The sequence below is a fragment of the Oncorhynchus gorbuscha genome, linkage group LG10 (assembly GCF_021184085.1).
Source record: "Oncorhynchus gorbuscha isolate QuinsamMale2020 ecotype Even-year linkage group LG10, OgorEven_v1.0, whole genome shotgun sequence".
In the NCBI taxonomy this organism is placed as follows: domain Eukaryota; kingdom Metazoa; phylum Chordata; class Actinopteri; order Salmoniformes; family Salmonidae; genus Oncorhynchus; species Oncorhynchus gorbuscha.
The window spans coordinates 37,567,319-37,586,941 of record NC_060182.1 but is presented as its reverse complement, the minus strand read 5'-3'; the positions used below and the strand labels follow the sequence as shown (position 1 = coordinate 37,586,941).

The 19,623-nt window shown below is 41.6% G+C and overlaps 1 protein-coding gene across 2 annotated transcripts; it reads right to left on the bottom strand.

Moving 5' to 3' along the window:
- Positions 1 to 1,486: 1,486 nt before the first annotated feature.
- Positions 1,487 to 18,329, bottom strand: klhl21 (kelch-like family member 21). 2 transcript variants are annotated; one of them, XM_046365908.1, is made up of 5 exons: positions 18,143 to 18,329; positions 9,315 to 10,439; positions 4,271 to 4,682; positions 3,952 to 4,024; positions 1,487 to 3,778 (listed from the first exon to the last, which is right to left on the bottom strand). In XM_046365908.1, exons 2-5 carry the CDS (start codon positions 10,387 to 10,389, stop codon positions 3,452 to 3,454), a joined length of 1,887 nt encoding a protein of 628 aa, XP_046221864.1. In that variant the 5' UTR covers positions 10,390 to 10,439; positions 18,143 to 18,329; the 3' UTR covers positions 1,487 to 3,451. The 2 variants fall into 2 exon arrangements, with proteins under 2 accessions (XP_046221864.1, XP_046221865.1); XM_046365909.1 differs by lacking the exon at positions 18,143 to 18,329 and adding an exon at positions 10,621 to 10,793.
- Between the last annotated feature and the right edge of the window lie 1,294 nt (positions 18,330 to 19,623).

Sequence of the window (19,623 nt, the reverse complement as noted above, 5' to 3'; positions counted from 1 at the left end):
TTCAATATTACTTTTCTCATACAGTAAATAGCCTAAAGTTAAGGCCATTTTACAAACTAATGTAACATTCAAATTAGTAACACATCCATGGCCACATTTTGAGGTTACTGTAACTTTACATGACTTCTTATGTAATCATATAAAGCATGCATTTTCAAGATACAGATAACTGCCAAACTAATGGAAACACTTGAGTAAATGAAGGTGCGTGTGTTTCCTGAGTTAAGCACTTAACATGTCATCATGCTTAGAGTCATGTATCAAAATGCTGGGCAGGTTATTATTTTGGCTCCCATGGCTACGCCCCCACAGCATGACAAGGGCACCATCCACAGGACGCGAGTGGTCACTGAACGGTTTGATGTAACCATGTACCATGAGGTGTCTCAGTCACCAGATCTCAACCCAATTGAACAATTTTGGGTGATTCTGAATTGGCGCCTGAGAAAGTGTTTTCCACCACCATGAACAAAACACCAAATTACGGAATTTTCATGGAAGAATGGTGTCGCTTCCCTCCAATAGAGTTCCAGACACTTGACGAATCTCTGCCAAGGTGCATTGAAGCCGTTCTGGCTCGTGTAGGCCCAACGCCCCATTAAGACACTTTGTTGGTGTTTATTTTGGCAGTTACCAGTAGCATGCTTAGGCCAGTCACAGGTCTGTGGGGATCACTTGCGCCATGTACTTTTAATGTAATCTCAACCACAATCTAGGTCATTTGGTTCTGCTATTCGATGAGAACCCAATCTGTTGTATAAATAAACAGAACATCTGACATGTGCTTTTAAATGGTCGAAAGCGTAGTGATGGACATTTGGGTGACAACTAAACCAAAAATCAGACATTGTTTTTCCATTGGAATTTGGTGGTGCTTGTAGATGGTTGAAAGCATAGTAATAACACGTTGGAAATTCCAATAAAACTTTTCCACCAGTCTTTTAGACTGGGTGAATATAGGTTGTAATGTCATCGATCAACGTTATCAACCAATTATACAATTATCTGCGTTGAAATGACGTGGTGTGCCCGGCCCGGTGGGTATTGCAGTAGCCATGTTTGTCTAAATGAATGGCACACTTGGAGAGTTGCGCTGTGCAGAAGAACCTCACCCAGTGGAAGCCCCTACTCAGCCCAGTAGACTATGAAACCCCTCAAGACATTTCCCTACTCCATGGACTTCATATTCATTTTGCCTGTGCATTGGGGTCTGACAATGAGCTTCAACTTGTCTTAAGCTGCTTCCAGTCGTCACTGGCCAGGACATCATTGTAAATTAGAATTTGTTCTGGTCCTCACCTTGATAAATAAAAGGTTACATGTAATACTTAAAATACATAACCTTAAATGACTTAAGGTTATTAAGTTTGCGTTTTTACACTGTACATCACTGATGAGACAAATCGAGCCAATAGGTCAGTTTGTGAGAAGTGAATGTAAATGAATGCGATTGTCTTGCATCAATCAAGTCAAACAGTAAACAGAATTAAGTAACAGTCCTGCCTGCAGTTTTATTGTGATAACACTCACTGTAAGGACATCACCACAACACAAAAATGTTTGAACACAAACAACTTGTATGAAAACTAAGAAAACACAATAAACATAATAGCATTAATGTAAGTACACAATACTAAAAATGACTTTGTTTGACTAATGTTACAGAAATAAGCTGAGAATGTGTTATTACTTCCAGTTGACAGTGGTTGTTTTACCACAATCTATTTTCATATGTACCTGTGCCTCCTGTTGCAATGGAAAAAATAACATTATCAGAAATAACACTATAAAAACATGTACATTTTCATAAATAAAATTCAACCATTCTAACAAAATAAAGCATCTATAATGAAGGCAATCTTCAAAGAAAATATATGACCAGTAATTCATGCAGGCTAGATTGGTAATCATGCCAACAAAGTCTGAAACACATGAGCGAGAGGAAAATGGTGATCAGCATCTGATAGAATATTGTCATTAGCCCCATTTATACCTGAATCCTTTGTCCTAATCTTGTCCACATTCTGATTGTGACCACATTTTTAGACAGGTGTAGATAATTAAAAAGACACATTGTGATCTGATCATCCTGCCCACTTCCAGATGTAAGGTATCCAGACACAATGCGCATCTGACTAGAAGTCTAGACAGATCTGGACAGAGAAACCATTTATATAATAATTATTCTGCCCTCTAAAATAATTGACAGGTGGGACCATTAACTGATTAGATCAACATGTCTTACAATAAATCTATATTATTTTGAAAGAATAGCTATGAAATCATTTGTATAAATTGGAAGGGACCAGGAAATCTGGTCACAATGCCGACAGTGGGGAAGGGGACACCTAGACATTCACACAACTGAATGAATTCAACCGAGATGTGTCGTACGCATTTATCTGAATCAGAGAGGTGTGGGGGGCTGCCTTAACGTTCAAGGTGCCAGGGGAGCAGTTGTTATTGTTGGTGCCTTGCTCAAGGGCAGAAAAGCAGATTTTCCCACTTTGCCAGCTCAGGGATTTGAAAAAGTGACCTTTCAGTTACTGGCCCAATACTCTTAACCTCTAGGCTACCTGCTGCCCTGGACAAATAACAGACATTTTAAAACCATGTGTAGACACGTTTCTTGAAATGTTTGCACAATCAGAATGTAGACAAGATTAGGACAAAGGACCCATGTTAGCACCAGGTATAAAACAGGGATATAGAAATAGAATGAGAACTCATCTAGGGAATCGAACAGCCCAGTCCCAGTTGCATCATATGCAACCATGTTCTGATTCCACCCTATGGTTCCATAACAGGTTCCTAGCAGTATAGCTCTGGACAAATCTCCAGATACATCTCTCAACGATGATCAAATCTGGTTTAGTGCTCAAAAACCTTTTTGTGGTGGTGTTGGCTTTTGGAATGTATGGGCTCATGCCATTGATTCTGAAGGATGATGTTGGCTCTCACTCTAAACAACCGAAAAGTGGAAAACAGCTCCATAGTTACTTGATTATGTAAAAAATAAAAATGACACAAGCATAATCAAGACGAAACACTACTACTGCCTGCCCATGTATGGGCAGCTTGTGCTTTCCCCAACATGAGACCTTCATACCCAGCCAGTCTATTAGTCCAGTCAATAATAGGCAAACTGATCGTGAGCTATGACAGAGTGGCAGGCAAGTAAATAACAAGGGGATGACACAACTGCACACAAGCTCTGTCACAGAAGTGACACAGTGTAATGTAATGACAGTCCTATAGTGATCTCATCCATGCAGGACAATTTGATCATTATAAGCAGTTAATCACTATAAGCAGAGTGCACTATAACATTTTTCTACTGTCTATCTGTAGTATCATAATGAGGTGTATGTTTTCACAGTAAACCTAAAATGGCACTAATGGCTGAAACAGTCAGGATGATATCCCCTGAACCATTAGTCCATGTAGTGTGTTACACTGGGTTGACGTCGTGGTTCTGGTTGAGATTGAGGTTGTGGTTGTGCAGGGCCTGGTTGCGGTGGTGTCGGTGCAGGTGGATGGAGTTGGCCTCAGGCAGGTCAATGGGTTCGAAAGTGTTGGATACGGCGGGCATGAACTGGCGGAAGATACTGACACTGCCATGCCAGAAGGTGGGCTGGGGCAGGCGTCCCGTGGGGGTCCAGGTACGGGTTGAGGGGTCATAAGCCTCCACCACATCAGACAGCTCAAACGTGTTGTCATAGCCACCAGACACAAAGAGACGACCGCCCAGGGCTGCCACACTGCCTCCTACATGGACCTGAAGGAAAAAATGTGATTATCAGTTGAGATTATCATCTTAAAACTAAACTTGTGTCGTCTGCAATTACAGATATACATGCATTACATTTTTTGATAAGAAATACTATTGTCAAGGCTGATGGAAAAAGTGTGTCAAGCCATAAGACTTAACACCTTGGGTGTGTCACATACCTGTGTCATGGGGCTAATCTTGTCCCATCCATTCTTCTGAGGGTTATAGACGTCGACCTCTGCCGAGTCATCCCTAGAACGCAAGAATCTATAGTGAGAAATGTCACGCCTATCCAAAATCATATAGCATTCATCCTCCTTTTGTCTGTTTGCTGATGGGCAGTTTTTTAAACATTAGAACAGAATAATTGACCTGTATGTAATACCACATTATGTAGAGTTATTTAAAAAAATCTCATCCAACTGTTATAAAGTTGATCCCATTGAGATTAAAAATGTTTTTTATAAAGTTGCACATTCCTGTCCATATTCTCCTCACCTGACAAAGTATATGAGCCCATTGAGAGTGACCGTTTTGGGAGCGAAGGACCACGGCGGCAGCTCGCCACAGTTGACTAGGGTCCATCGATTGGCTTCCGAATCATAGCACTGGATGGCCATGTTATCCTCCCCAGTGGTGGTCATGGAGCCAATGGCGTAAAGGCGCCCCCTGCAGGTGGTGGTGGAACAGTTGTCCATGGCGTGCAGCATGGGGGGCAGGGCCTCCCAGCAGTCCAGCGCATGGTCGTAGCGCTCCGTGCTGTCTGGCGCCACCACATACAGCTGGCCCTTGAGGACACAGGAACTGTGGTACTCCCGGGCTTTCAGCATGGGCGACACCTCGGTCCACTCATTCACGCTGGAGTTGTAGCGCCACACGCCGTCGTAGAGTCGCGAACCGTCAGATCCTCCTAAGGACAGGAGAGAAAGGTGTCAGAGATGGAAGAGATCCACAAAAATACAAGTAGCTACAGTGCATTTGGAAAGTAATAAGACCCATTCATTTTTTCCATATTTTGTACAGCCTTGTGCTAAAATTAATTAAATAAAACATCTACACACAATACCACATGTCTTTAAGTCTTTAGAAAGTCTTGCAAAAATTAATTAATTAATAACTTATTTACATAAGTATTCAGACACTTTGCTATGAGACTCGAAATTGAGCTCAGGTGCATCCAGTTTCGATTGATCATCCTTGAGATGTTTCTACAACTAGGAGTCCACCTGTGGTAAATTGAATTGATTGGACATGATTTGGAAAGGCAGACACCTGTATATATAAAGAAGGTCCAACAGTTGACAGTGCATGTCAGAACAAAAACTAAGCCATGAGGTCGACGGAATTGTCCGTAGAGCTCATAGACAGGATAGTGTCTGGGTCTGGGGAAGGGTACAAAAATAATTCTGCAGCATTGAAGGTTCCCAAGAACACAGTGGCATCCATCATTCTTAAATGGAAGAAGTTTGGAACCATCAAGACTTTTCCTAGAGTCAGGGAGGTGAACAAGTCAGGGAGGTGAACAAGAACCCGATAGACACTGACAGACACTGACAGAGCTCCAGAGTTCCTCTGTGGAGATGAGAGAACCTTCCAGAAGGACAACCATCTCTGCAGCACTCTATCAGTCAGGCCTTTATGGAAGCCACTCCATAGTAAAAAGGCACATGACAGCCCGCTTGGAGTTTGCCAAAAGGCACCTAAAGACTCTCAGACTATGAGAAACAAGATTCTCTGGTCTGATGAAACCAAGATTGACCCTGTGGCCTGAATGCCAAACGTCATATCACTACGTGACACCATCACTACAGTGAAGCATGGTGGTGGTAGCATCATGCTGTGTGGATGTTTTTCAGCGGTAGGGACTGGGAGACTAGGGGAAAGATGAACGGAGCAAAGTACAGAGAGAGATCCTTGAAGAAAACCTGCTCTAGTGCACTCAGGACCTCAGACTGGGGCGAAGGTTCACCTTCCAACAGGACAATGACCCTAAGCACACAGCCAAGACAACACATGAATGGCTTCGGGACAAGTCTCTGAATGTCCTTGAGTGGCCCAGCCAGAGCCCGGACTTGAACCCGATCAAACATCTCTGGAGAGACCTGAAAATAGCTGTGCAGCGACGCTCCCCATCCAACCTGACAAAGTTGAGAGAATCCGCAGAGAAGAATTTGAGAAACTCCCCAAATACAGGTATGCCAAGCTTGTAGCATCATACCCAAAAAGACTTGTAATTGCTGCCAAAGGCACTTTAACAAAATACTGAGTAGAGGGTCTGCAAAAATGTCAAGTCTGTTTTTGCATCGTCATTATGGAGTAGTGTGTGTAGATTGATGAGAAAAACAATTTCATCAATTTTAGAACAAGGTTGTAACGTAACAAAATGTGGAAAAAGTAGTGGGGCCGGAATACTTTCCAAATGCACTGTGGTGCTTATTGAAAACCCTTTGCTGTTCGTGCAGAAATTCCCAAGAGGTCAACCTGACATGAGATCTGGGTATCTGTCACGATCGTGTGTAGACGGACCAAGGCGCAGTGTGATTGGAGTTCCACACCTTTATTATGCGAAACTTTAAAAAAGAAACCAACAACGACCGTGCAGTACTGAGGTGCAACATGCACCGACTCAAAACAAGATCCCACAAAACACAGTGGGGAAATGGCTGCCTAAATATGATCCCTAATCAGATACAATGAGAAACAGCTGCCTCTGATTGGGAACCATACCAGGCCAACATAGAAATAAACAAACTAAATTTACCCACCTTAGTCACACCCTGACCTAACCAAAATAGAGAATAAAAAGGCTCTCTATGGTCAGGGCGTGACAGTATCAGCTTTATGTGGAAGTGGCCCTCCACAATATTTGCAGTTTTTTTTACATGATGATTAACTTGGAAACTGATGCTATGAGTCCACCAGACATCCCACCAGGGGTCTTTTCACAAATCCAGAACAAATTCAAAAAGCGTGCAGTATTATACAGAGCCATTATTGCATGAAACTCCGTTCCATCTCATATTTTTCAAATGACAGCAAACCTGGTTTCAAAAAACAGATAAAGCAACGCCTCATGGCACAACAATTCGACCATGATGTATACACACTACATGTACGTATTGATATATAGGCTACATGTGACTTACTAAAAATGTATGTAGTTCTGTCCTTGAGCTGTTCTTGTCTATTAAAGTTCTGTATTATGTCATGTTTCATGTTTTGTGTGAACCCCAGGAAGAGCAGCTGCTGCTTTCGCAACAGCTAAATGGGGATATGCAATTTCAATAGTTTAATCAAATGCAATATCTTCTTTCAGTTTCCTGGCCATGTGCTCTACTCACATTCTGTGTCCTTATGTAGTTTCACCTTGTAGATGTAATGACAATATTGCCACAAGGGCATTGAATCAAAGGTACCCTACTAAATCAACCTGAAGACACCTTTCATAAAACCAGCCTATTTCCCAACCATGTGTTCTGTGCTACAGCCATTTGCTCCTTCTGATCCTGCTGCCAGCGATGTTACGTATGAGACCACTGCTAATGATTTATGACCCCTATCACTGACCAGCATTACAGGCAGCGTTAGAGGGCTTGGGATGTTTTCTCAGTGGAAACACAGTCTTTTCCTGAACCTGAAGGCCACTCGGTAATGATGATTGCCCCTCATTTAGACCTGGGTTCAAGTAGCCTACTATTTAAAATCACTTCCAATATGTTATCTGTGCTTGATTGAGCTTGTCTGGCTTAACAAAACAATAGTCCCAAAATAGCAAACCCTGCATGTCTAGCACTACAGGCAGCTTCAAATACATACTCAAAGTATAATACAGATTTCAAATACCGTGTACATCAAACTACCGTGTACATCATAAAATAACATCAAATTGATCAGAAATACAGTGTAGACATTGTTAATGTTGTAAATGACTATTGTAGCAGGACACAGCTGATTTTTAAATGGAATATCTACATAGGCGTACATAGGCCCATTATCAGAAACCATCACTCCTGTGTTCCAAATGGCACGTTGTGTTAGCTAATCCAAGCTCATAATTTAAAAAACACTAATTGATCATTAGAAAACACTTTTGCAATTATTTTAGCACAGCTGAAAACTGTTGTCCTGATTTAAAGCAATATAACTGGCCTTCTTAGACTAGTTGAGTATCTGGAACATCAGCATTCGTGGGTTCGATTACAGGCTCAAAAAATGGCCAGAAACAAAGAACTTTCTTCTGAAACTCGTCAGTCTATTCTTGTTCTGATGAATGAAGGCTATTCCATGCGAGAAATTGCCAAGAAACAGAAGACCTTTTACAACACTGTGTACTACTCCCTTCACAGAACAGAGCAAACTGGCTCTAACTAGAATAGAAAGAGGAGTGGGAGGCCCCAGTGCCCACTGAGCAAGAGGACAAGAGTGTCTAGTTTGAAAAACAGACTCCTCTCACAAGTCCTCAACTGCCAGCTTCATTAAATAGTACCCGCAAAACACCAGTCTCAACGTCAAAAGTGAAGAAGCGACACCAGGATGCTGTGTTATTTTGCCCATCTTATTTATATTGGCCAGTCTGAGATATTGCTTTTTCTTTGCAACTCTGCCTAGAAGGCCAGCATCCTGGAGTCACCTCTTCACTGTTGACGTTGAGACTGGTGTTTTGCAGAGGAGTATTTCTGTCTAATAAAGCTCTTTTGTGGGGAAAAAAACTAATTCCAATAGGCTGGGCCTGGCTCCCCACTTGAGAGCCAGGTATACCCATGGCTGCACCCCTGCCCAGTCATGTGAAATCCATAGACTATGGCCTAATGTATTTATTTCAATTAACGGTTTTCCTTTTATTGAAAATGTTGCATGTTGCGTTTATATTTCAGTTCAGTATAATTTCAAATCTATGCATTAAGGTAATAATAGTATAAATGTGGAAAAACAAATGTAGACATTAATAACTGCATTTCTATATCTTCCAAAATACTTTTTACAATAGTGGGGGAGTGCCAAGATGGAGGAACAGTGGCTCTAAAGAGTGTCAGTCATGTTGTGTATATATAAATATTTGATGTGAATCCAGGTCTGTCTATCAGTGATGAGCCCATGGACCACTGCTGCAGGCTTAGCAGGACACAATACCCCTCCCGCCTAGCTAACTCACCTTAACTCTCTTCTCTCTCAAATATAGCAAGAGTAGCCGGCTGCTGTGTTTTATTTATACTCACACTGCCTGCCTGCTATTTCATAAGATGCAAAATGGCTGGAAAGCTGCAGAGCATTCTGGTAACAGAGTGAGTAAGACACCACACAGCAACTATAACCACTTATGTACACTGCAGTCCATTGTAAAGTTAAACTCAATGTAGATTATAGCTGGATACAATAATGTGTTTGAACATATAGCCTGTGTTAAATCTTAAAAGAAAGATGTTATGCTGCTATATCCAGTAAAATCAATACCTTTTATACTTTCTCACATGTAAAACTACTTATTACCTTTCATAAATCCATTATAAAGTATACCTGAATGATCAGGGCATTGTCAACTTACCTGTGACATACATATCGTTGCCCAGGGCAGCTATACTGTAGCCCCCTCCCAGGTGATCAGGGAACTCAGCCAGATAGCGCCACTGTCCAGTCTGAGGGTTGTAACAGTCCACAGTGACCAGCTCATCGCAGTCCTGGTCACAGCCTCCCACCACAACCAGGATCTCAGCCAGTCCGGTTGAGGGCCGTGGCCGCATGCGCTGGCAGGGTCTGTCGTGGCGGTCGTACTCACACGACTGGAAGCTCCGGGCCTCACTCACCATTCTCAGGCAGGAGGGGGAGAGGTAGACCAGTGGGTCACTCTCCACGTGGGCGAGTAGATAAAACCGGCGCACGAAGGGTAGTCTCACCTGCTGCAGCAGCTCGGGCCAGTAGTGGAGCCGCCTCTGTAGGTCTGCTTTGATCCAGCGCACCGCAATCTGATAGGCAGTCTCCTCCTTGTCCACACACAGCGCGTCGTCCGACACAAACTCCAGCAAACGTTTCCAGGGCAACCGCTCAAAGTCCTTGCCTTTGGCCAGATCCACAATGTTCTTGAGGACAAAGCGGCGTGCGCTGACGGCTAGATCGCGACAAGCGTAGGCCTCGGCAAAGTCCTGGATCTCCAGGCAGTTGGAGACGTCTAACCTCTGCTCAAGGAAGGCACAGCAGGCCTCTTTGACCGAGGGGAACTGGAACAGGTCGGCAGTCTTCAGCAGAAGGTCTACATTATCCTGGGTGACTGTGACTCGGCCTGTATAACAGAAGTCCACCAGCAGGCCCAGCAGTTCAGCAGACACCTCGTGAAGGACCACACGGTCCATGGCGCTCTCTCTCAATGTCCCGGCGAACATGGCCCTGAAGTAGGTGCTGGCTGCGGCCAACACGGTGCGGTGGCAGTGGAACTCCTGGCCCTCGGCGCACAGAGTGATGTCGAAGAACTTGCGCTCGGCACGGAGCTCGTGGATCCCCCGGAGAAGGTTGAAGGCGTGGGCCGTGTCGAAGAAGGGCAGCGTGGACGGCTGCGTCTGGATCACTGGCTTCTCAGATATCACTCCTCCCTCTAACCCCCCTCTGTTCATCACTCCTCCCTCCATCTCTTTGTTTGGATATCTCAAAGAGTTTGTACTCAGAAGATTAACCCAATCTGAAAAACAGAAACAGCATTAGCATTTCTCTTACAATCACTTCTAAACGGGTTCAGATTCACAGATTCACTCACTGTACCATACTCTTAATATATATCCTACAAACCAAAAACACACTAAATAAATAATCAACACTGTAAAAATTCAACAGAGTTAGTGTTAGCAAGGCAAGCTACTTACAGAAGCCGGTGGTATTTAACACAAATAAGAACCAGCTAAATTACAGTAAATTAAATTATGATGAGCCCCTGCCTGATGAGACCTACTGGGCAAATTAAAACAGGAAAACAACACTGTGAAAAAAGCAGTTGCCTGTGTTCTAGAAGGTACCACTGCAATTTGGACAGCTCCAGTGACTATGAGCAGCTCCCTGTCCGTGTTTAAGAAAGAGAGCTCTGGGTCTATAAATACACCAACAGGCAGTGTCCATTTCCACTGTGTGGGGAGGGGTGTGCGTGTGTGTGTGTGTGTGAGTACACCTAATACGTTGTGGATTACCTCAACTCCCATATCTCTGTCTGCCTAACGTACATCCTCCTATCAGCCCCCCCCGAAGTTAGTTGTCAAACTAGAGCCAGCCAGCCCGCCACTAGCTTGCTGACAGTCACCCTCAGACTCAAACATTGCACTTCCTGTCATAATACCCACAAATCAGCTTGTTAAAAAACACAGGACAGACTAAAGCCAGGCCAAACACAAGAAATGCCTACTTGACAAAAAATAAAGTCTCACAGTTCTCTGAAAACTGTTGTAAAACTATTAAATCACCTAGCGTGCCACAGCATAAGGAGAGCTCCCTGGTTTCGCACTGAAAAGTTATAACAAGTTTGCTCTAATAAGGAGAACATCCATGACAAGGAGGGAGTCTCAAAAGAAAATGTTACAACGTTTTAGGAGCTGGTTTAAAACTGTGAGTCACTGTGTCGGTAGTGTCACACGATTCACACATCTAAATAGAAGCCCCTGGTTTCTTACTGGAAGGTTATTTCTCGCTAATGTTGCCTTTAAATCTGTAATCTTCTAGACGTAGCCTATTTGTAAGACGATTATCAGGTCAAATTGTATAATTCATATTGAACATCGATACGGAAGTCGACTCGCCATCAAATGCTATTCTACATGTTATGTCATTGGGGAGCTTCAACAGCAACCAGTCATCTGAAGGCTCAGTAAAAACTTTGGGATGGATTCATGGTTATTAGTATCCAACATGATTCCAGGTGGGATTACAGGAAAACCATTGCCTACTTAAATAAAATACACAGGTCTTTACAGAGATGAGCTTCATAAAGGCCTTCCGTGGCCAGAAAAAAAAGAAGACGCAGTGCGTAGACCCTCAGCGAAGCACACAGCTCACATTCCACACCAGGATTCAACAATGCAGCCAGCAGCCCCCCCCCCCCCCACCAAGGACAGAGTGGGCCCCCTAAAGGTTAGCCTACTCTACAGAGGTCTGAAACCTGCTCTAAACCTGCTCTCTTCCTAGCTCTGCTCTTTAAAACTTCTGGGTAAGTGATTGTTTCAGGTTGAAAGGGATAATTGCATTTCCTTGTACTGTGCGAGGGTCTGGTTCACCAATTCCACATACGTCTATGAAGTCAATGTGTTAGGCTATAACTCCTATAGTACAGCATTATACAAGCCAGCTACTGCCTTTCTGGTCATATATTAAATTGGATATTATAGTACATTCAATTGGACAATATAAATCCACACTACTATTCCTTCTCGCCCCCATCTTGGTGTGCAAGTAAGTATGATAGCCTACCCAGCTAGCACATTTGGTTCCTTGGAAGATGTGGGAACATACATTTTTGGTTTCCTATTGGTTCTGGGAACGAAGCCATACGTTTCCAGACCGGTAAAACTATTTTTTTTGTATATTCTGAGAACAGAAGTAAACATTTTGCTAGTTCTGAGAACGTACATTTTTAGTTTGCAGGGAGGTTCTGAGAACATTTTACTGGAAGATTTTTGAATATTCTAAGAACAGAAATTATAGGTTATTTGAAGGTAATTCAATAATGTTCTGAGAACATGTTTCAATAAGACTTTTAATAACACTGCTAGCTAAGTTTGGGTTCACTGTTTTGAACTCCAAACACAGATACTGTAGGACACATGGAAATGAATTTGCTTAGACAATCATGTGAATAGTTTTTTTGTGATTGTGACACGGTATCAGTGAGATTTAAACCTATGATTTTCTGTTCTCTATCCCTGGAATTAGTCTGGTAAAGTAATGAAATGTCAAGAAAATAAAGTTGTTTTGTTTACGTTCTTAAAATGTGCTGAGAATGTTCAAAAGTCAAGCAACTATCCTGCACCATTCCCAGAAAGTTGAGGGAAGGTTGAATGCAAAATAAACATAGGACAACCACGCTCTCACCAAGCTCTAAGAAAGATATGGTTCTCAGAACATTATGTGCTAGCTGGGCACTCTGCAAATGTTCATGAACAACACTGTTTTTTGACAAACATACATGTTAGAACTATATCTGTGGGACACAGAGAGTAAGGTTAAGTGATTTCCAAAGTCCCGAGAGGGGTATTAAGCAATTTACGAGTAGTGTTTACCAACCTAGAATAGCAGAGTGAAAGCGATAGCCTTCACTCAGACCGAGGGAGAGAGCAGAGGTGGGTGGAAGGAAAGAGCAGAGGTCGGTGGACTAACTGGCTGGTATGTCAGGACCAGGAGAGGAATACAGAGAAAGTATTGTGACCAACAGGCACCATGTGACTAGAACCTACCCACCAACCCACACAGGAAGCATTTTATGTTTATTGGCAAACGTGGAGGATACATGCCACCACCCTCACCACGTTTCATAACAGTAGTGGCCTGTGTGGCCAGGAACTAGGAACTTGAATCATGCTCTATAGTTAGGAAGTATGACCTCCTTGGTGAAACCCCCTAAGATAGAGTCAACACAGTCAGTCATAGTTCTCAATAAAAAGCCAGTCGTCATCTAATAAGTTGCTGGACTATTTTTCTTGGGTGGAAATGGGGAATGGCTGATGAGCTAAGCTTGGTAATATAGTGGTAATAGATGAATCTATAGGTGTCATTTTCTTCTAAATACACTTGTTCACACCAATGACTGTAGGGTTGACAGTTCAAAATACCAAGAGGTAAATGTCAGACCACATGGTCACAAACATTAGAAGAACAAGGCCTCAGTTTCAGCCTGAAAGTCTTCTTTGTGTTATTTTTCTAGAAACATAATATGGCACACATCCTGAAGCCACAGAGTGAAACCGTAAACAAAATGTTTTTTTAAAAAAATCCTCCCCAGTGATCCTGGAATGAAGTACATTGATCACCATGAATGTGTGCCTACAGCCAAAAGAGTCATTATGTTATGAAGTGTGGTTTCAGAAAGTCTTCGAATCCAGCTATGAAATGTTTATTTGGAAGCTTGGCCTATTCTGTGTACACGGTTGGGGTAAATCAAAACCAGACTTATCAGTTTTCCTTCCAGTGGGTCCGACTTTACTATGCAGCCAATACAACAACATATTCTGTTGGCCCCCTGCTGGTAGGCCCTGGTAAACACCAAAGAAGCAAAATCCAAAACCTAATTACTCTCAGTTCAAAACCAAAAAGAAAGAACAGTGATTAGAAACCCAGGATACATTTGAAAAAGTACTAGCCACCAGCAGGCCAATATAAGCCTGGTCGCAGATCTGTTAGTACTCTCTACGTCATATGGTTTGGCAAGACGGCACTAACTAAGCTGGGACCAGGCTAATATTGCACCTGGTAGGTAAATGTCCATGACAACACAGATGCTGCAGGGTAGTAAAAAGTATAACTAATAACAAAATATAATTAATTTTAAAAAAACACATGAAATAAGAGAGAAGCTACAGTATATACAGGGTCTGTGCCAGAACCAAATGTACAATGTGCAGGGATACTAGAGTATTGAGGTAGATATAGGCAGGAATTAGGAGACTGGTAGCAGGAGAAATAATAATACATAGTATGGCCCATAGGCGGCAGAGGCACATGCCCAATCAGATTTGTCATGTTAAAGAAAATAAACTTAATAAAAATTTCTTTATTATGACTTTTTCTCTCTATGAAATACAAGCTCCTAGTCACTTAGCAATTTTATGAAGTTGGCTTTAGCTAGCCCAGATAGGTTCCCAATCTCCCAATCTCATGACTAGCTACCAAGAAGCCATTTCAGGCTATCAATCAGGTTAGAGTAGCTAGCTTGTTAGCCTCTTTTAGAATTTGAGAGTGAAATACTTACACACTTGTCTCTAACATGTAGGCTCAACATTCATGAACAGTCCCATTACAAGTCAATGTTGAACAAACTTCATTTAAACTAACTTTACCCGTTGTCCGATGATTTTGACTCTATCACGGAGGTAATCTGATACAAAATATCTACATGGAAGTGTTATCAGCCCAACCGTCAGTATGCTGGTCTGTATATCGGTCTGTATTTACGGTTTTTATTTTCAATATTGATGCAATTCGCACATGACAAACACTTGCACAACATCTATTTGAATAAATCCATGGAATATACACCGTCACAAGGAAATACATTTTTGATTCGTTTTAGGCAGGTCCTAAGAAACATTATAACATTATATTTATTTTCAAAATAAAATAATGGGATATTTTGAAATGAATTATGTTACTGGTCTGTGGCCCAAGCACATGAAATCATAAGTTATTTTGTTCTTTAAACAGACAAGACACACTCAGGCTAACCTGATCACAGTCACACACACAGCATTTAATAGTAGGCTATATTATATAATGAAATATAACAGAGTAAAATACAAATATTTTTCCCAAACAATTTGCGTCATGGCAACGTGTGGAACCGCTGTCATATAAAAAGTGATATTTGGAAATAGAGCCCAAGGCAAGCCCATGTTCTTTGAGCCACGTTTCATCACTTTCCTACTCTCTTAAGGACGGCAGGTAGCCTAGTGGTTCAAGTGCTGGGCTAGTAACCGAAAGGTTGCTGGATCAAATCCTTGAGCTGACAAGATAAAAATCTGTCATTCTGCCTCTGAAGATGGCAGTTAGCCTACCAGGGAATAGTGGGTTGTCATTATAAATAAGAATTTGTTCTTAACTGACTTGCCTAGTTAAATAAAGGTTAAATACATTTTAAATTATACTCTCACTCCGCTTTGTTAGGGAGCAAGCATAGGGTGTTACATTGATAGTACCTTCATCATGATACCGAAATAAAATATAAATCTATATTTTCAAAAGCATGCGAGTCTGGTATTCATATTTCACAACCTCTGCAGGCTTTTGGAGTTGCCTTTACGCGATCAAGTAAAATAACAGGCCTTCACTTGATTTAGACTATGTTATTCCATGGTAAATGTTTCTGATCAGTGATAGATGAGCAAACAAAAGACTAGCAATACCACCTCTCCTTATTTGCCCACTCAGAGAATTAACCAAATATACAGACAGCGTTTCAGTTAAAATCACATTGGATTGCTTAAAACAAGTCACAGGCTTTTGGTCGGGAGAAGGCCTAGGCTACTAAACTACTGCAAGTGAAAAGCAAAATAATCCACTTGTTAAGCTACATAACATGCTGGCAAAATGTTCTGATCAGTGATAATAAATGAGCCAACTAGACAAGATGATCATGAGCAGCACTCACTTCAACTTAGGCTACAATTAGGCTATAGAAATGCTAGCTAACAAATATTCAAACAGAGAATCAGTGAAAATACAAATCTGACATTGATCGATCAAGAAGAGTCCCCATGCTTGTCTCAAAGCAGCGTGAAACGGTGCTGGAATAGTTGACCACGCGCAGGTAGGCTATTGCTTCAAATGTACTATAGCAATTGGATGACTTTGGGAGTTTCAGTAAACAACAATTTGATGCCTTCAATTGCTATAGCCTACTTCATTCCAATATTTTCATAATTCTGTGAAATTTATTCCACACAGTAATTATTTATGGATCCATCCAGTTGTGGTTAAGAAAACAGTGCTTGGGGTGGGCTATGTGAAGAGATTGATGAAGGTACATGCCTAGCAACCATTCAGAGCTTAAGAACGTAGTACATACCAATTAAGCATTAAGGCTGCATTTCATACTAAAACGTAGGCAGAACTTTACCGCAATAATGACTAGATCGGTTGGCAGAAATAAAAGTAAAGGCTTTGTCTCCGGCAATACCTTTAATTTATAAAGAAAAGTTGACAAAAAGATGGCGGGATGCTACAGTTGGCGGAAAAACGTATTGGTTTGAAAAGTGTAGGTGCAATGCATCAAGAGATTGAAAATACAAGCGACAGAACCTACCGGCGTCGCAAAAAGTGGGGTAAACACTTTCCTGTGGATACCCTATCTCCACCTCCTATCGCCAATAATAATAATACATGTTATTCAACATTCTGCCTTATAGAGACTATAGCATCTTTTGTGAGGCGACTTGAGTTAGACTGAAAATCCACAGAGTAACCACGGTAACAGTCTGAACTTTAGGCAACTAGCTTGTCTAACTATCTCAGCTGGCATGCCTGCTAGCAAGGTTGGTATAGACTTTAGAAAGGCAAGCAATAACTAAACGCAGGGGTCGTGTTAAAAGTTCAGAAATCTGCATTTTCAAAACTCAGACCTTCAAAAAAACAAATGGTGTTTTAAACCATTTCTCCTGTGTTCTATATTGAAAGTCAAAAGTAAAAAATGTTTGCTTCAATAGTGATCATGGGCGTTCAACTATAGTTTTCATCACAGATAATACATTAGTAGAACACAGTCGGCTGAAAATAGCTTAATTTTCATCAGATGACAACAGATGTGCAACGCTGTTGGCTACAGCCACACATGAGTTTACAATGAAAAGGCAGGGTATCTTTTGCAAAAAACGATGCACATTTTTTAATGTGCATCCTAGAAGAAATGTAGCCAGCTACATTTCCTAGTATTTTGGTTGAAATCAATCTTGCATTTTACCAAAGAAATGCAGGCTACACTGACAGAAAAGTAGCTACACATCAATCAGAGCTCTGTCTGCTGATAGAATGCCTGTTGGTGAATTCTCAGAGTGGAGAAGTGTAACTGAAACACAAAATGAGTCTGATGCCGAGCAGAAATTACAATAAGAAGAATATTGTATAAGATATTGTGTGTTTTATATTTTGTGAGTGAAAAACGCAGAATTGTTTTAACGCGAACCCTGCTAAATGTAACGTTACTGAAAAACACTAAAATTCCTTTAAATATTTTACCCAATTTTTAGCAGAGATGCAGATATGCATATTTAGTTTCTTAAAAAAAACAGGATACAGGCATAGAATTGGGCATAATGATTATTGCTCTACATTGCAAGAAAAAAGCTGTTTCAAGTGTTTGAATGAAAAATTATCAAATTTATGGATGGGGGCTACCACAGGCATTCACTCTGTGCCCCCTCCGATTTTGGGGGTGCATGTCACTCCTGAGTAGGCCTAATCCGCATTAGATTCTGTTCATTATAAACAAGGAAAACTATTAAAGATGGACAGGTATCCTACGAGTTACCCGTGTCTTTGTTTATGCGATATAACAGCATATACCACCTCCTATATCATGTAGAACTCCATTATTATTTAATGTCAGTGTACAGTCCAATCACGACGGTCTCCTTTCCATCGAGGAAAAACCTTCTTCGCAGACATACAATATATAAAACATTATGTAAATACACTTACCAAATGTAACGTATTCTGGTCAACGTATGGCTTATAGTTTTAAAAGCTTTACATTTGTTTACATTTCCTATCTGAAAATAAACTTTTGGTGTTGCTTCTCTTTTCCAGTTATCTGCGCCATGATTCCGCGTCGTGTGGAGAATTGGGACAGTCACAGTTTATCCATTGTATTTCCCAGATACTCTAGTGGCCGCTCTAACCATGAAAATAAATGTATTCAAAAATGGAAGGCAGGAGGCGAGATCAGGTGGGATCCTTCTAGCCAATGAGAGGGCAGAAGCATATGAACAACAGGTACAACTGTTTCCACTTGTAACCAAAGCCACATAGTGAAAATTGGCTATATCGTAAAGATGAATAAAATAAAATAAATGTACTTTTTCGTCTTCATTTAAAGTTAGGGTTAGGCATAAGGTCAGCAGCGTGATAAATGTTGGGAAGATGACTTTGTGGCTATGGTAACTAGTGACGACCAGGCACAACTCCCAAATAAAATGTCACCTCTCCTACTTATATCAGTACACTCGTAACAACCTAATCATTACGAAACGTATATTTGGTCAAATAAGCCACACGTAGCAAATAAGCCATTACATGTGTTGTTCACCAAATTCGACACACATTGACCACACAAAAACTCCTCGCTTGGTGAGTGAAAATAACGAAAAACCGCCACCTGCTGGAGATGATACATTTTGGCCCCAGTTATCCCTCTCGCTTCGACTCTTCCTCTCTGGTACAGCCTCCAAACGTTCTTCTTCTTCTTCTTCTTATTCGGTATAGTGATGGTCCACACAAACAAACGTTAGGGTGCATGCTGCCACCTACTGTGCCAAAGGCCTGTGCTATCCAGGATCCTTTGAAAGTCCCTACCCCATTGAAGCTAACATTTAAAAGGATTAAGGTAAGGGTTAGGATTAGGTAATGGTTACTTTTAGGGTCAGGGTAGGAGTTAGGGTTACGTTTTAGGGTATGGACGTCCCAAGTATCAAATATTGCACTCACCCTGTGCTCCTCATTTGATACAGTAGTTGGCACAATGTGACATTCACAACTTGTGGTTACATACAATGTAGCTAAAACCTAAAACTACTGGATAGGGAGGGGGCGAGAAATAGCCAAGAAACTGAATCTCGTACAACACTGTGTACTACTCCCTTCACAGAACAGTGCAAACTGGCCCTAACCAGAATAGAATGAGGAGTGGGAGGCCCCGGTGCACAACTGAGCAAGAGGACAAGTACATTAGAGTGTCTAGTTTGAGAAACAGACACCTCACAAGTCCTCAACTGGCAGCTTCATTAAATAGTACCTGCAAAACACCATGCTCAACGTGAACAATGAAGAGGCGACTCTGGGATTCTGGCCTTCTAGGCAGATTTGCAAAGAAAAAGCCATATCTCAGACTGGCCAATAAAAATAAAAGATTAAAATGGGCAAAATAACACAGACACTGGACAGAGGAAATCTGCCAGCATCCC

What these genes read in the sequence shown, in the direction of transcription:
- klhl21 (XM_046365908.1), bottom strand. Translation starts at nt 10,389, where the DNA reads ATGGAGGGAGGAGTGATGAACAGAGGGGGGTTAGAGGGAGGAGTGATA. An exon ending in GGGCTCATATACTTTGTCAG is followed by an intron (nt 4,025 to 4,270) that starts GTGAGGAGAATA and finishes CTTGCGTTCTAG; the next exon opens with GGATGACTCGGCAGAGGTCG. An exon ending in AGATTAGCCCCATGACACAG is followed by an intron (nt 3,779 to 3,951) that starts GTATGTGACACA and finishes TTTTTCCTTCAG; the next exon opens with GTCCATGTAGGAGGCAGTGT.